This window comes from Quercus robur, chromosome 9 (genome assembly GCF_932294415.1).
Source record: "Quercus robur chromosome 9, dhQueRobu3.1, whole genome shotgun sequence".
NCBI classification, from domain to species: Eukaryota; Viridiplantae; Streptophyta; class Magnoliopsida; order Fagales; family Fagaceae; genus Quercus; species Quercus robur.
In genome coordinates this window covers 54,092,504-54,111,100 of record NC_065542.1, presented here as the reverse complement: position 1 = coordinate 54,111,100, position 18,597 = coordinate 54,092,504, and the positions used below count along the sequence as shown (strand labels likewise).

At 35.2% G+C, this 18,597-nt stretch overlaps 1 protein-coding gene across 1 annotated transcript; it reads left to right on the top strand.

The window, feature by feature from the left end:
- Positions 1-12,348: 12,348 nt before the first annotated feature.
- LOC126699136 (probable LRR receptor-like serine/threonine-protein kinase At3g47570) lies at positions 12,349-17,391 on the top strand. The gene is made up of 3 exons (XM_050396767.1): positions 12,349-15,162; positions 15,467-15,880; positions 17,126-17,391. Exons 1-3 carry the CDS (start codon positions 12,459-12,461, stop codon positions 17,137-17,139), a joined length of 3,132 nt encoding a protein of 1,043 aa, XP_050252724.1. The 5' UTR covers positions 12,349-12,458; the 3' UTR covers positions 17,140-17,391.
- Positions 17,392-18,597: the final 1,206 nt, after the last annotated feature.

The window sequence follows — 18,597 nt, the reverse complement described above, 5'->3', positions numbered from 1 at the left end:
TCCTAAAGAGAGAAAAAATATATATAAATAGAATGCGTCGAATTAAAGTAGTTTAGTCTTTTTTTTTTGGGTAATAATATTTGAGTCGTGTTTTGGGTTTTCGGAGACTATTTCTTATTCTATTAGCAATAGTAATGTGTTATAATTTAAAATGGAGTGGAGACCTTTGGCACTTGAAAGAGGTAAGAGATGGAGAAATATTAGGTATTTGTATTTGATGGGAAGATGGACAACCTTTGTAGATAAGCATGAAGAAGGTTAAAAAAAAAAAAAAAAAAAATCCCTTTAGAGATCAATGGGCACAAGAGAGAGAGAAAATTTGTTTCTAGGGATTGTAGATCAAAACTATGGATAATATATTTGAATTTTGAACCCAATAACTCACTTGATTAAAAAAAAATTAAATTGTCATATAATGCAAAATTGAGAATCTAATTGAATTTTCTCAACTTTGGCTTTATATGTAGATTTACAACCACATCATAAGTCTAGGCAATGTCCATAGACATAAAAAATTTCAATTTTTTTACAATATTAATGTGACAAATTGATATTTAATCATTTGAAACATGAGATAGTTATTAATTTTGTAAGTATAAAAAATATTCAAGATATAATGTAATGACGTAATCCACATTTGGATATGGCATAAAATAAAATAAAAAAAGCATCCAACAAAACATTTTTTTTTTAACAACAAAACTTCTTTTTTTTTTTAAAAAAAATTGTAACATTAAAAATAGTGTGTTGTTAATCCTTGCTTGCATTTTACTCCTTGACTTGTTATTAATGGTACTACATTTTCAATACCAAAATTCCACACTCGTTTCTCTCTCCTTTGTATATGTGTGTATCTGTTTCTCAAAAAAAGAATTTCACACTCGTGATTGAGCAGTGCAAGGACTTCTTCTTAGTCTTCCTAAGATTGCTTCGAATCTTCAAGCTATTTCTAGTCTTTGTCGGCGTAACTTACGGTGGCAAAACAAAGAGAAATGACAAGACCGCGAAGACCTGTCCATCTCGATGTTGCACAAGTCTTTGCCCACAGAACACTTCAACTACTGTTTCTGATTCAACAGAATTGCAATAGCTTCCAACAATAAGTAGGTCCACGTGCAGTTGAAATTGGTGGATTCATCAATGGATATGATAGGAAAACAAATAGCTCACGTATATAGGTCTACTTTTTTTGTTTTTTGGTTTCTTGCCAAGTTAGAATTTGTTATATGAATGTGTAATAATGCAGGGACAAATTTCGTCCAGTCATGCATATACACTCGTTATAGATTAAACTTTTTTTTTCGATTAATAATATAGTTAATTTTTAAGTCTTTTCTGTGACATAGTAATTCTTATATAAAATTTTATCAATTTTAATTTAAAAAAATTTATTTTTCTATAGCACCTTTAATAGGTACTATACATCAATGAAATTCTTTAAGCAATATATACCTTTTGAAAAGAATTATTCTACTCTTTTTTCAACAGAGTGTTTTTCTCTATTTGTAAAAGTTCTTTGATAACTTGTAATTTTGACAATAAGTCTAAACCATTAAAAAATTTCTCCAATTTTTTTTGTTATATTTTGTTTATTCCTAGCACAGTTGTTTGTATCGATACGTATTGTATGATTCATATCGTATCGTGTACAAAAAGTTCTGTACCGTAAATATATATTGTAGAATCGTACATATTGAACAATATATAAACAAGTGGGTTAAAATGATTTTTTTTTTTTTTTTTTTTAGGGCTAAAATTTGTTCTTTTATTTGAGTCCAACATGTTTTTGACTTGTTTTTAATACAAAATTATTGGGCTACTTAATTGTACCCAATAAAATAACATGTCCATGATTTTTTTCTCACTCTTCTATCTTTCTCTCTAAAATTTGGACTACACACTTTACACTTAACTTTTGTATTTGCAAATTTCTTTTCTATACTATGAATAAGATATTAATTGACAATATAATTATTTTTTATTTTGTTATTTTTGTTATAAGTCTAAAAAGCTAAAATGCTAAGAAAAAAATATAAAGAAAAATTATTAAGACAAAAGTATAAGAAGATATAGTAAATGCTGATATGATGAAAAAAATGTCAATGAAGAAATAATTTCACAAGATGATGAACATTATGATAACATTGATGTAAGGACTCAATTTGTAACGACCTCAAAATGATGTTGGGTTCGCACGTTAAGGGCCCAAACAATATAATTTGTAGAGCGTGGGCTTGAAAGGCTAGGCCTTCGTCACCGTGCGGTGGGTGGTCATGGTACTTGTAAAGAGATGAACCATGTTTGCTCAAGAAGTCTTTCTCCTCGGCATGGCTTAGGAGGCTCTGGTTCTCGGCCTTTTTTCCTAGTCCCCTCTTTTTGGATTGCTTACTTCTCCTTTTATATTAGCCTTTACACCTCCTCCAACGTCCACGTGTAGGTTCAACTTTCCAGGGCTGATACTTGTCCCATCAGCCCATATCCAAAGTGGTTGGGAGTGGTTGTAAAAGCTGAAAAGCATTGCTCTGTCTAGCGCAGAGTATTTAATTTCAGTAATAGTAGCCTTTCCTTTATTCTTTGTCGCCAAATTGTCTAGGGGTCCTTTCTCCATCAATGTGGATGTGTTCGATTTTTCCCTAAACTGTTCCTATACCGTTCTTTCCCTTTCTTTTAGGAGTGTTTTGGGATGCCGAGGACAGAATCATCATCGGCTATGTCTCAAGGCTATTTGGACTTTCATTGTATGTCCTCGGCAATACCTCTCCTCGGCTCGGGCCTTGGGCCCTAAAGCAAAGTGGGCCGGGGTCACAAGCTCTTTGACCCCGCAATTGACTTAGATGAAGTTTATTAGACGAGATGATGAATATAAATTAATTTTTTTTGGCTCATATGTCATGTATTTTCATTGTTTAGTTTAATCAATTTTAATGTGTAGATTATATATTGGTGTTAATTTGATTTTAATTAGTTTTTTAAAATATCATTACCTAAGTAATTATTAAATTAGCTATAATCATGATATAGAAAAATAAAAAATTAATTGACCATATATAATTCACTTTTTTTATGTAAATATTCATATGATTTTTTAGTATACTTTTATAATTAAAAAATATTTTAAAAAAAAACTTTCTCTAATATATAAATATTCATATGATTTTTTAGTATACTTTTATAATTAAAAAATATTTTAAAAAAAACTTTCTCTAATATAAATTATAATATAACTATAATAATGTTAGAATAACAAAACGTGATTTATTGAAAACACTTTTATAGTTTTACTTATGGGTCAAGTTAATGGATGCCCTTAGAACAATTGTTAATAAATCATAATAAGAAAGTTTTAACACAGTTTTCATAAGAATATAAGAAGTTGTTAATAACATTTATTATTTTATTACTCTCCCGATAAAATGTTTCTAAAAATAGTTCTTAATCCAATACCAGGACATTAGTCAACGTTTCCCTTTTACTTATTAATAAAATCACCCAATATTAATGAAGCTTTACAAGCAAAGACGGATTCACTTTTAAAATCAAGTTACTATTAGAAATGTTCACAGCAATAAAGTATAATATATGAAAAAAAAAAAAAAAATTATTTGCTTTAACTGTGAATCGTGAGATTAAGATTACCGGTAAAATAGTGGATTTGAATTTGACGGTGAGTGGTTGTCAATAGATGCTTGTATGATGATTTCATTTTGTTTTTGGAGAGACATAGACCACTTCCCCAGACAATTAAACATTATTGGGTATGGCCGTATGGGTATATTTCAATTTGAATTGGCATAAATGTATGGTAAAGCATTACTGGGTATAATTTCAATGACCCAAAAGATTGAAATTTAATTATTATATAAATGAGATAGCTGCTAATTTTTTTAAATTCTTGATATTTTGCAAGGGTACAAGCATAAGAAGCATAAAAGAGAGTGTAACCCACCGCTGGATATGTCAATATAAAAAAAAATTAAAAAAAAAGTATTTCTCATCAGAAAAAGAGAAGAAAAAAAAATCATTGAATAAAAAATTATTAAGTCATTTGATATTGCCAAGAGATTTGGGGTCTGGAAAAGGGATTCAAGAGTATCCTATGTACCTATCTCAAAAAAAGAAAAAAAAGAAAAAAGAAAAAAAAAGTTACCTGATTGTGATATCAACAAATAGTGCGTGACACTTCTTAAAAAAAAAAAAAAAAAACAAATAGTGCGTGACAAAATCGTTGTTAGCTTTCCAATCACCTTTCATCAGTGTTTCAGCGCGCTCCAAAATGGACCCTCACTCCTTGTTGTTATTAATGGTGCTCTGTTTTTAATACCAAAATTCCACACTCGTGATTGACTAATGCAAGCCAATCAATCTTACTTTTTTAGTCATCCATCTTAACATTGGTTCAAGCCATTTTTAGTCTTCGTCGTAACTCAACAGTGGCCCAGCAAACTTAATGTTGTCCATCTTGACTTTGCACCAAGGCTTGCGGCAAAGAAGACTTCCAAGTTCCAACTATTTCTTATTCGATAGACCCACTTGTATTTTCTTCCAACAATACGTTGGTCCCACTTTTTTTTTGGTTTTTGGTTTACTGCCAACTTTGAATTGATTGTGTGAACGTGAAAGGCAGGGACAAATTTCGCCGCTGCATATACTCTCATTATAGATTAAACTCTTTTTACACAGAAAAATGATATATTTATAATATTTTTATAATAAATATTAAGTGACAGATTATTATTGATTGTTATTATTGGGGCAAAAAAGTAATCTTAGTGTTAGTTTTAAATTTGAACCAATAACAACTAATAACTTGTGATTTGTTGTAAAAATGTTGTAGACGTAGTATCTCTCTTTTGCAAACGATAATATGGTAAATTTATTAGTCTTTCTTCTTGAAACAAAGTAAATCTTATGTAAAATTTTATCAACTTAGTTTTTGAAAATTTTCCTTTTATACAATAAATTCTATAAACAATAATTACATTTGAAAAATAAATAATATACTCCTTTTTATATAACTTTGTCAATAGATTGTTTTCCTCTATTGTGAAAGTCCTTTCATAACTTGTAATTTTGGCAATAAATCCAAACCATGAAAAATTTCATCTATTTTTCTTTTTTGTGTTTAGTTTATTCCTAGTAATAAATTTCTCAAGAGATCTTTTTTTGAGATTTAATTGATGTTGTGGAATCCAGAAGAAAGCACACACGACGCTTTCTTAGTAAACTTCAAATCCACGAGGAATCCCTTTAATCCACAAAGTGATAAACCTGTAATCCACAAGAGAAAACAATAGAGAAAAACTCTAAAGGTTACAAAACATATAAATACTAAAAAGATAAAACCCTAAGACAACTAGAAAAACATCCAAAACCCTAATTCACGCTAACCACGAGATTAGGTGGCAAGATACCTGTGGGGACCGTTTGATCAATAGGCCCATAAAGTTTAGGATTGTTGGGTCTGTGGCCCATCCGAGGATGTATATCCGTCCAAGGAGGCCGAGTCAGGTCATAAGGTAGTTATTGAAGGGGATGGTAGTCAATATCACAAGGGTAGAGTTCTGTATCCGTTCGAGGACACCATACTCCTTGGCAGTATGCGTCCGAGGACGATCAGGACGTGGTTTTATTGCAACCAGACCTCAGAATTAGGTCACCACAAAAGATAGAATAACCGACCAAGGATGAAAGAGATAAGACAAACAAATATCTATAACTACAGCTGCCTCCGCATTAATGACCTCTCAACCAACTCTCTGGCCGCATTAATGTGGAGGTGATACCTGAACAGTAAGGAAGCAGCCTTACAGCTGCCCATAGGAAGTTCCAAGAGGTGCTAGATGGGACAGAAAGAAACCCTCCGAACCCAACCTACACGTGTGCGGTGAGGATGGAACACAAAGGGGGGTATATAAACTAAAAGAAGAGCATGCAAAAAGGGGATCGGAACAGAAAAAGAAAAAGAGAGAAAAGCACAGACAAAAGAAGAAGAACAGAAAGAGAGAAAAAGAACTGTATGGATCACTAAAGAGAACGATCGTAAACTTAGCTATGCTAAGCTAAGCTAAGCTATGCTAGGTCCTCGGATCGCAAACTTAGTGGAAATTAACATCCCATAATGTATATTGAAATGTTAAACAGAAACTAAGTTATGCCAGGTCCTTGGATCGCCAACTTAGTGGAAATTAACATCCCATAATGTATATTGAAATGTTAAACAGAAACTAAGTTATGCCAGGTCCTCGGATCGCAAACTTAGTGGAAGTTAACATCCCATAATGTATATTGAAATGTTAAACAGAAACTAAGCTATGCCAGGTCCTCGGATCGCAAACTTAGTGGAAATTAACATCCCATAATGTATATTGAAATGTTAAATAGAAACTAAGTTATGCCAGGTCCTCGGATCGCAAACTTAGTGGAAATTAACATCCTATAATGTATATTGAAATGTTAAACAGAAACTAAGTTATGCCAGGTCCTCGGATCGCAAACTTAGTGGAAATTAACGTCCTATGATGTATATTAAAATGTTAAACAGAAACTAAGTTATGCCAGGTCCTCGGATCGCAAACTTAGTGGAAATTAACGTCCTATGATGTATATTGAAATGTTAAACAGAAACTAAGTTATGCCAGGTCCTCGGATCGCAAACTTAGTGGAAATTAACGTCCTATGATTTATATTGAATTGTTAAACAGAAGCTAAGCTATGCCAGGTCCTCGGATCGCAAATTTAGTGGAAATTAACATCCCATAATGTATATTGAAATGTTAAACAGAAACTAAGTTATGCTAGGTCCTCGGATCGCCAACTTAGTAGAAATTAACATCCCATAATGTATATTGAAATGTTGAACAGAAACTAAGTTATGCCAGGTCCTCGGATCGCAAACTTAGTGGAAATTAACGTCCTCGGATCGCAAACTTAGTGGAAATTAACGTCCTATGATTTATATTGAATTGTTAAACAGAAGCTAAGCTATGCCAGGTCCTCGGATCGCAAACTTAGTGGAAATTAACGTCCCATAATGTATATTGAAATGTTAAACAGAAACTAAGCTATGCCAGGTCCTCGGATCGCAAACTTAGTGGAAATTAACGTCCCATAATGTATATTGAAATGTTAAACAGAAACTAAGTTATGCCAGGTCCTCGGATCGCAAACTTAGTGGAAATTAACATCCCATAATGTATATTGAAATGTTAAACAGAAACTAAGTTATGCCAGGTCCTCGGATCGCCAACTTAGTGGAAATTAACGTCCTATAATGTATATTTAAATGTTAAACAGAAGCTAAGTTATGCCAGGTGCTCGGATCGCAGACTTAGTGGAAATTAACATCCTATGATTTATATTGAAATGTTAAACAGAAACTAAGTTATACCAGGTCGTCGAACCGCAAATTTAGTGGAAATTAACATCCTATAATGCATATTAAAACGTGAAACAGAAGCCAAGTTATGCCAGGTCCTCAGACCGCAAACTTGGTAGAAATTGACCTTCTATGTTGTGTATTGAGTTATTGAACGGTAACAGAGTTGTGATAGATCTTCTAATCATAAACTTGACGGGAAATAATGCCCTATAACATTCATTGAGGAGTCAGAGAGAGAGCTTTGGACGCAGGTGGGCGTACAACCAAGAAGTTGGTTGAAATGAACCCACCCAGAATTACAATGACAAAGTGAACGAGTGCAAAAATAACATAGAGTCACAAGAGCGATAAGAAAATAAGCAAGGAAATCCTCTATTAAGTGTCTAATTAAGTTACAAAATAGGTTCTACTTCTTTAATTTCAACTGGATCTGTGGGTTCTGGCTGGCGGGTAAGTCTGCCTCCGAAGTTATGATTCCATCTTTGGCTTTGGTAGTGCCCCCAGTTGGTAGAACTGTGGAGGCCAATTCCCGTTGAAAACCCTGGGAGGCCGTCTTTGCCTCCGAAGCGGTGATGGTCTCGTCTGGGGAAGCTCCTGGAGGGGCAAGTATAACTGGTTCCGGTTGGCCGTGAGGAGGAGAATTGCAAGGCAAAACCTACTCGTTTAGGTTAATAACTGGAGAAAGAGCATCAGCCTGCTGGGGTTGAAGAACTGAGGGGCGTATCGCCTCGGGATAGAATATGCTCTCCGGCCTACGTAACTCAGATGAGGCTCCAACCCCAGCACGGTTAAGAGCCTCGCTCCAAGTTCTTGCGCAGTAGATACGGCATACCTCCGGAACCTCGGCTCTCAAAGCCTTCTCAGTTTCAGCTATACCAACTTCGTAGCCTCTCTGCTCAGCTTCGTTCATTGCCTGTTCAGCGTTGATTTTCGCTTTCTCGGCTTGGTCCTTGACCTCTTCAGCTCGCTCCCTTAGCTTCTGAGTTTCCTCCAGGTGCTTCTTAAGAACAAGAGCTTGCTCCTGAGTCTTCTTTAGCTCAGCATTCGCCTCGCGCAGAAGCCTTGCTTGGTCCTCGGCCTGCTTCTGGTAGCCTTTTGATGCCGACTCGGCGCTCTTGCGAGCTTGTTTTTCGACCTGTAGTTTTTTCCTTGCGTCGGCCAAGTCCTGTTCAGATTTGGACAAGGTCTGTACAGCCGTTGCCCGTCTTTTCCTTTCGCCATCTAGCTAATCGGAACAGGCATTGAGCATCTCATCAAGCTTGAAAGTATTTTGGATAACCTGTACAAAAAAAAAAAGGGGTTAACACTATAGCCAATGAAAAGTGCATATTAGTGAGTAACAGTCATAGAATGAAAAAGGATAAAAGATAACTTCTTACCATGCCCAAATATCGTTTGTTGTCGAGGATGAGTTCATTCTTCCTCATATTCTTTATTTCAGCCATGTCTTTCGAGAGCAATAAGGCTTCCTCTATGGCTGAGGCTACGTGACACCCTATGCCGTCGTTAAAGTTCCTTATAGAAGCATCATCTCGCAGGGGCTCCCCACCATGCATAGGTGCTGGCAACCATGCTTGTGGCTCAGGATGTGGGGAATCAGATTTATCTTGGCCCTGTGTGGCTGGGTGCTTAGTTTTCTGCTGCTTTGCAGCTCGTTGGTCATCCCCCTCTCGAGTGGGATGAGACTTGCTCGTATCCGCCACCTCCTTGCCCTTCTGTTCTCTGCGCCTTTTCTGCTCAGTAGTGCTGGGAAGCGCTGGTTGTAGAGATGAACGAGGAGGGTGGCGAGGGGCAGGAGGAGAAGACCTAGCTGGAAGGGATGAAGCCTGGGATGGTATTGTTTTTACAGGTGCAGACTTTCCTGGCTGAACTTCCATCAGCTCCAGCAAGCTCTTCTGAGGTTTCCTTTGTATCCCCATCTCGTCAGGGTCTTCCTCGGGGCTTGTGGGTTGATCAAAAATCCCGAAATCGTCCGAGGACTCAGATACTGTTACAACGGTTTCCTCGCCTTTTTCCTTTTTCCTTCCCCTTTTTGTTCCCTTTCTCCTGAGGGAAGGTAAGGGTGAAGAAGTTCCCGCCGAGACGCTGGCTACGAAAAGAGGCTCTGTGCGAGATGTGTACTAGGGAAGCGGAATACCTTCTGGAACAATAAACCCTTCGTAGGCAACACTGATACGGTGAAGCCGAGGATCGCGTGCTCTAATCACACACTTCGGCGCCTGAAAGGCAAAAGAAAGGGGGGTATAGCCGAGAATTAAATGTGCTGCCCGGAGCTGACTGTCAGCCTCGTTCACGTATATTTCAGCCTTCAATAACCTATCTAGGCTTGCCTTATTGACTAACCCGAGATTGGGCTTCGTGTAGCGCCTATCTGCAAAACCGTTGATTCTAAAATTAAAGTTGTAGGATACAAAAATAATAAAAGTAAACAAAATGTGTTCACAAACTAAGTAGTATAGATCTATAACTACGCGCCCACCTGGTGTTCCCTCTACTGTCGGACAAGGCAAACCATCGTGCCATTCCCTAGAGAAAATAAAGATATCCTCCTTTAGGTTCTTATTTGAAGTGGGAAGGCACTGAATTAGCCTTACTTCCGGATATCTCGACTTAAGATAATATCCCTGGTCAGCTAGGTGATGAAGATTGTACACCCAATTCACGTCATGATAGGTTAGCTTTAGGTCCATTCTCTTATTCAGAGCGTCTATGCTTCCCAAGACCCTAAACATATTTGGAGCACACTGGGTGGGGGATAGCCTAAAGAAGTTGAGGTAACTCCTAGTGATACTACCCATGGGGATAGTCATCCCGCCCTCAATAAAGGCGATCATGGGAATAACTACTTCCCCAGTTTGCCTGGCATCAACCCACTCCCCTTGGGCTGCATACCTCATCCCTACCGTTGGGGGGATCTTATACTTAGAGCGAAAGTTTCTAATACCCTCCTCGGACTCAACGAGACATCGAAATGGATTCTTTTGTTTCCCCATTTTTCTAAAAAACTTAGTAGAAAGGACTATTGAGCTTGAAACGAAAGTGGTAAAAACTTCAAGAGGACTTACAGGTTCAAGGGAAGGACCTCGGACAACGTACGATTATTTGTAGTCGCCAGAAGAATAACGAAGACTGGAAAAAGGCAGGTTCAATGTATGAGCTCTGGAACCATTTAATCATCGAAAGTAAAGTACAGGTTTAATTAGGGGACGCCTTTATAGTCATGCGAGGATTGTGAGCGGTGAAATTCCCGCTCACAGAACAAGGGAAGCCTTCTGCCGTTTGATTTAGATCTCACCGTCGAATGTGGGAGACAAGGGTGTTGTCAAAATTTAATGCTGCCAAAATCGGGATGCTGAAGTGTCAGGGGCATGCCCCAAAACACGCACAGGTACAGGCTTATGACGTCAAAATCCACCTTCTCTCCCGAGGAGTCGAAAAGTAGGATTTTGAGGGGCTATTGTGAGGACCGTTCGATCAATAGGCCCATAAAGTTTAGGATTGTTGGGCCTGTGGCCCATCCGAGGATGCATATCCGTCTGAGGAGGTCGAGTCAGGTCATAAGGTAGTTACTGAAGGGGACGGTAGTCAATATTACAAGGGTAGAGTTCTGTATCCGTCCGAGGACACCATACTCCTCGACAGTATGCGTCCGAGGACGATCAGGACGTGGTTTTATTACAACCAGACCTCAGAATTAGGTCACCACAAAAGATAGAATAACCGACCAAGGATGAAAGAGATAAGGCAAACAAATATCTATAACTACAGCTGCCTCCGCATTAATGACCTCTCAACCAACTCTCTGGCCGCATTAATGTGGAGGTGATACCTGAACAGTAAGGAAGCAGCCTTACAGCTGCCCATAGGAAGTTCCAGGAGGTGCTAGATGGGACAAAAAAAAACCCTCCGAACCCAACCTACACGTGTGCGATGAGGATGGAACACAAAGGAGGGTATATAAACTAAAAGAAGAGCATGCAGAAAGGGGATCGGAACAGAAAAAGAAAAAGAGAGAAAAGCACAGACAAAAGAAGAAGAACAGAAAGAGAGAAAAAGAATTGTATGGATCACTAAAGAGAACGATCGTTGTACCAACTTTAGACCTTCGATGTACGTGAGAGTGAATCTTTTTAATATATCACAGTTAACCTAGTTCTTTACACCCACGCTCTACAAATCATGTTGTTTGGGCCTTTTTACGTGCGAACCTAACACTGTTACGGGTCGTTACGAATCGTGTCCTTACAATACCAAATTTTACCAAAAATGAAAAATTAAATTAAATGTAAAATTATAAACTACAGACTTTAACGGTCATCACTTACAGTTTTTTATGTAACTTGTAGTTTTGAATCCACAAAATTTAATCCACAAAGTTCTTTTATGTAATTTGTAGTTTTGAAAATAAATCCAAAAAATGAAAAATTTCCCATTATTTTTATTTTATTTTTTTGGTTTATTGCTAGTAGTAAAATTTTCAAGAGATTTTTTTAGATTTATTAATTATTTTTAAATTATCAATTTTCCAAAAAGTTTAAACTATTAAAAAATTGTGAATTTAATCATTTAACCATAATTTTAATTCTTCTAAAAAAACTATAATTCTATAAATTATTTTGTTTTCCTCTTTTTTTTTTTTTTAAATTTTTCTATCAATATTCATATGTTTTTGTAGGCTTTTATAATTAAAAAATATATATGTATAACTAAAAAAAATATGTAAAAAAAAAATACAGTATAAATTGTAATATGAGTATAGTAAAAAAATTTATAATAAAAGAATTTTCTAAAAAATATATATAATAAAAGAAACACTATCTACAGTAACAAATTTTGATTTATCATGCTCGGATTACAATTCCGGGTAGTCTTTTGGGTTGGGTCCCGCACTACATACTAAGTTCGTTCCCCTCCAATCTTCACCTATATATAAATGTTCTGTTCTTTGTGCTCTAACCAGCGAAACCAAACCTCCCACATCAAAAAAGAAAAAACCAGCGAAATCAAACCCTTCGTTTTGCTTTGACAAACCAATACCACAATACCCAATAGCACCAAGCGGCAAGCTCGACTTTATTGCATGGGGCTTTCACAGTTGAGTTCAGCTCCACCATCCTCATCTTTTCCTACGCATACTTTTATCCTTCTCTTGTGGTGTGGCTTCTTAGTCACCTCTGTGCTTGGTGGGAATAATGAGACGGACCGGTTGGCGTTGCTTGAGTTCAAAGCCAAAATCACTCATGATCCTCTTCAAGTTATGAGCTCTTGGAATGACAGCTTCCACTTTTGTCAATGGCGAGGCGTCATCTGTGGTCGCCGACATCAGAGGGTGACTGTGTTGGACCTAGAATCTTCGAAACTGGTAGGCTTCATATCACCATATATTGGAAATTTAAGTTTTTTGAGGAATCTAACCCTCCAAAACAACAATTTTCAAAATGAAATCCCTCCAGAATTAGGTCGTTTGCGCAGACTGCAGTTCTTATTGTTATCTAATAACACATTTAGTGGCAAAATTCCAAGCACTATATCTAGTTCCTCTAACCTTGAAATCCTTGATGTCAGTAACAACCTTTTGATCGGAGAAATCCCTACAATGCTTGGCACCTTGTCAAAGCTTCAAGTTTTTGCTATTAGCAAAAATAGTATGACAGGAATTATCCCACCTTCTTTTGGAAACTTTTCTTTTCTAAAAGCATTTGCTGTATCAGGTAATAACTTGCGTGGGATTATCCCAGATTCTTTTGGCCAATTGACCAAGATTCAAAAACTTTTACTTGGTGCAAATAGGTTCTTTGGAAAAATTCCTCCCTCAATCTTCAATTTGTCATCATTAAAATTGTTTGATGTAGGATTAAACCAAATCCAAGGACGTCTTCCATCAGACATAGGTATCACACTACCAAATATTGAAATATTAAGCATTTTCAATAACCAGTTTATTGGACCTATCCCAGTTTCAATTTCTAATGTCTCAAATCTAGATATACTTCAATTGGATGGGAATAAACTAAGTGGAAAAGTTCCTTCTTTGGAGAATCAAAATAGATTTTCATGGTTTAGTGCTACCAATAACAATCTTGGAACTGGAGGGGCAAATGACTTGAATTTTATCTGTTCTTTTACAAATACCACCTATCTAACCGTGTTGGCTTTAAATATCAATAAATTTGGGGGAGAATTGCCCAAATGCATTGGCAATTTGTCAACTACCCTTAACTGGTTGCTTCTAGAAACTAATAAAATATCTGGAAGTATTCCTACTGAAATAGGAAATTTGATCAGGTTGGAGAGACTTGATATATGGCAGAACAAATTATCAGGTAATATTCCCTTTGAAATTGGAAAGCTTCAAATGCTACAAATTTTGGTATTAAATGAAAACAATCTCTCTGGGAACATTCCATTTTCTGTTGGAAATTTAACCATCTTGACAGACTTGTATTTATTCAAGAATAATCTTCAAGGCAACATCCCTCTAAGTCTAGCCAAGTGCCGAAATTTGGTTCATTTGCATCTTGCTAATAACAATCTCAATGGTTCAATATCCTCACAAGTCATTGGTCTTTCATTCTCACCAATTAGTCTAGATTTGTCTGCCAACAAATTTACTGGTGTCCTTCCCATGGAATTTGGAAATTTCAAAAATTTAGAATATTTGGATATTTCTGAAAACATGTTGTTTGGTAAAATTCCAGAAAGTTTGGGGAGTTCCGTAAAGTTGGAATTTCTAGCCATGAGAAGAAACCACTTCCAAGGGATTATTCCACCATCTTTGGCATCATTAAGAGGCCTTCGATCTCTAGATCTTTCTAACAATAATTTTTCTGGAAAAATTCCAAAATTTTTGGAGGACTTTGTCTTTCTGAAATTTTTGAATCTATCATACAATCATTTTGATGGTGAGGTACCAACAAAAGGAGTTTTCAAGAACATGAGTGCAACTTCAATTAGGAAAAATGGTAAGCTTTGTGGGGGCATACCTAAGTTTCAGCTTCCTAAATGTAAATATGAAAAATCCAAAAAGAGAAAGTTGACCTTTACCTTCAAATTAATGATCTCTATATTTTCTGGGCTTATTGGTGTATGTTTACTCCTGTCACTTCTACTTCTCTTTTGTTTAAGAAAGAAAAGAAAAGAAAATATCTCAAGTGACTCAGGAAATTTTCTTTTGAATCTCTCATACCAAAGTCTCCTAAAGGCAACCGATGGGTTCTCTTCTACCAATTTAATTGGTGTGGGTAGCTTTGGGTCCGTGTATAAAGGAATTCTTGATGAAGGTAGACAGACAGTTGCTGTTAAGGTTCTCAACCTTTCGCATCGTGGAGCTTCCAAAAGTTTCAAAATAGAATGTGAGGCTTTACGAAATATTAGACATCGAAATCTTGTAAAGGTCCTCACATCATGTTCTAGTATTGACTATCAAGGCCATGATTTTAAGGCTTTGGTAATGGAGTTCATGGGAAACGGAAACCTAGATGAATGGCTACATCCAACTCCAAGAATAAATGAGACTCTTGAGAAACCAAGAAGTTTGAGTCTTCTTCAAAGGTTGAATATTGCCATTGATGTTGCCAATGCATTGGATTATCTTCATCATCATTGCCAAACACCAATTGTTCATTGTGATCTCAAGCCTAGCAATGTCCTTATTGATGATGAAATGATTGGACACGTAGGTGACTTTGGCTTGGCAAGATTCCTTTTTAATGCTACCCAAGATTCTTCTATTAACCAATCAAGCTCAATTGGAGTAAGAGGAACAGTTGGTTATACTCCTCCAGGTAAATATCATTATCCTTTCTTAAATTTAATTGTTTTCCTCTTTTTTTAGTCTTTTACTATATTTTAAAGCTTGAAAAAACCAACTTCAAAAAGGAAGGATGTGTTGTATCTAAAAAGGAAGGATGTGTTGTATCTAAAAGATAGAATCTTATATAACAAAAATTTTCACTTATCTTATTTATTTCAATTCTTATTACATACCATTGTAAAAGCTCCATTAATACCACTAGGTTATATATCTTTCCCATTTTTCGTTTGATACAAAACTATGTACATATTACATATTTGTTATGTGTATTTCAGAGTATGGAGTCGGAAACGAGGTGTCAATATATGGCGATGTATATAGTTATGGCATATTATTGTTAGAGATGTTCACGGGAAAAAAGCCAACTGATAACATTTTTCATGATAACTTAAACCTTCATGATTTTGTCAAAGCAGTCCTACCGGAACGAGTAATTGACATTATAGATCCTATCCTTCTTTGGGAAGGAGAAGGAGAGAATAGAGTGAATGACATTACTTACAATGAGAGCCAAAATGGAAGTCCGAAGAGTCTAGAATGCTTGATTTTTATACTTGAAATTGGAGTTGCTTGTTCTGTTGAATTTCCAAGAGAAAGGATGAACATGGGTGCTGTGATAATTGAGCTACACTCAATTCGAAAAAAATTTCTTGGAACTAATATACACAGACAAAGGTTTCAAGCTACAGGTAAATTTTGTTTTTCTTGGTAAATGTTATAATTTGGTAGCATATCCTCTAATCACTGCATGATCTAATTTGCACTCCAAATGTTTTAAGGGAAGAAAGGGACATTCATATAGCGATTAGTAGTCAAATGCCTTTATGTTTTTATTTTATTTTATTCTAGCAAAGCTGAAAAGATTAATGCCACTTGAAATTTTATAAACTCTTTGTGCTATACCTTCTTTTTTTTTTTTTTTTTTTTTTTTTTTTTTTGAGAAAGTCTTTGAGCTATACTTAGTATGAGAATAAGCCCAATTACCTTTCTATGATACCTAAACACTTAATATGCCGTTGAAATCTATTTTCTATCCGGTGAATTTTGTTGTTGAAGACAAGAAATTGGCTCTACATCTTATTACTCTAGATGTAGAGGACTCTATCGATCATAAGATTTTTTTTAATGACTTTCAATTGTACTAAATTATACTTAGACATTTGAAGCATAGTCGGATCTATATAGAGGCCCCCAAAATGTTTTAAGATTTTTTATTATACATGGTAGAAAAAATCTATTTTTTTCCCAATATTCTTGTTTGTATAGGTATATATATATAAAATACTAAAAAAAAGGGTAAACTAAATATTTGGTCCCTATCCTTTAAAACAATCCCAAGCCACATGGTTTTGATGCTATAAAAACACCACATTCAAATTAAAATAATATGGAGTGTAATTAAAAAATAGGCCAAGTTGGAGGGATATAAGTGCATTTTACTTATTTATCATAACCATTTAAATATCATACCAAAAAATAATTTTGTTAGAATAACAAAATACATTGTAAAATTTTTTGGCAAAGTAATTAATCATAGTTCAATAAGTTTCTATTAAACAAACTTTATTTTGACAATAAATATCATATGGTTTTGTGATATTTACTCTTTTATTCCAGACTCCCGAGTTAAAGTCAAAGTTAACGAATTTGTTTGGGAAGTTTACTTGTTTAAAAGTCTAAATAAATTTGAGTAAATCGATACCAATTCAACAAATATTGAGCTAATTGAGATTTTTCATTCCACAAATGGACATTCTTGCATCATGAATTTTCTTACTAGTAAAAAAAAATTGAACGTTTAATTTACAAGTTCTTGATAATGAATATTTGAATTATTCTTTACTTTAGGGAAAGCTTCATCTGGCATAATGTAATTTTTTAAAATCCTAAACTTGTTAATTGTAATATGTTGAAATTCTCTTCCCCCATCATAGGTGAACAAGGATGATGACTTATTATCAATGTCGTCCACAAGGTTGTCGAAGTTTATGATACACAGCATTGGGGCAACTTATCAATCTTGTATCTCGTAGCGGTCATGTTGTTTTTGTTTTTTTTCCCTTCGATATCAAGCTTGTAAAATTTTCTTCATTAATTAAATTTGAGTAATATGTATCAAGCTTGTTTATGATATACTGCTTTAATGTACTATTGAATAATATGTATTTCAAAAGCTATTCATAATAAGGATCCTGTAGAATTTACATGCTCATTAAATTTTAGAGATTGTTTGGTTTACATATATATGTAATTGGCATATTTTATGACAAAACACGCTTTACTTGTTTATTATCTTTCATTGTCTTCCACATGTTGTGCATAACACGTATGGAGCCAATCAAAACAGTCAATCCTATTTCGTGCTATAATTTCTCAGGACTGATTGTTTTTAAATAGGCTAGTTTATTTGAATAAGGGTTCATTCATTGTATTCCAGTTATTAATGTAATGTGCTTACTTTTATACTTGAAGTTTTGTCATAAATTGACAAAAGGGGAGATTGTTAGGGTCATATGTTTTGGTATTATTAAACCATGCCAAATTATGTGTCTTTTCTTGAGTTTTGATGTGTCTAAAAGTTGTAATTGAAGACCAAGTTAAAGACACAGAGTTCGCTCAAGAAAATTACATTTTCAGCACATTTTTAGCATGTACCCCAATAGCAGCTTAATACTTACTCGATAGAAGCTAGAAACTTACTGCCTCCTCGACACAACCTCGACACAAGCTTGATCGATCGAGCATCGCTGATTAGTAAAAATCAGCAACGCGAAAAAGCCCATAACTTATTCATTTAAAGCTTGAATTGAGATCCGTTTGAACCAATATTAAAATGACATTATAAGCCATCTATTAGAAGGCTTTTTAGAGAGAGAAACACTTCATTTATGTGGCTAGGATTTTGTAACTAAGTTTCTCTATTTTGATAAACCAAAGAGTTTCAAAGTAGATGTGAAGATTCCATTGGTGAAGAAGCTGAAGTCATAGAAACCATCACAGACTTGCTACTGTGAAGAAAAACTTCAAGAGGTTCTTAAAATCAGTTGGAGGTTTCAATTGTGATTGTGGGTGGAGCATTTATATATTGGAGAGTTCAGAGGTTCTAAAATGGTAAAGGGTTTCTGCCGTAAGATTATCTACTGGGATTGTTGAGTTTAGGGACAAATGTTTTGTACTAGATCTGAAACTTCTCTTTATTATAGTGGATTGCTTTTGGGGAAGGTTTCCCCCTAGGTTTTTTTTATTGTGAAACTAGTTTGTTTCATTGGTTTTCCTAGGTTATCATATCTTATCTTATTTACTATTCCGTTGTGCATGATTTTGACTTGATATTGATGTTTGTTTATTTGAACAAGGTTTATGCATAATAGATCTAATTAACAACTTGGGTTGGAAACTTGTTAAT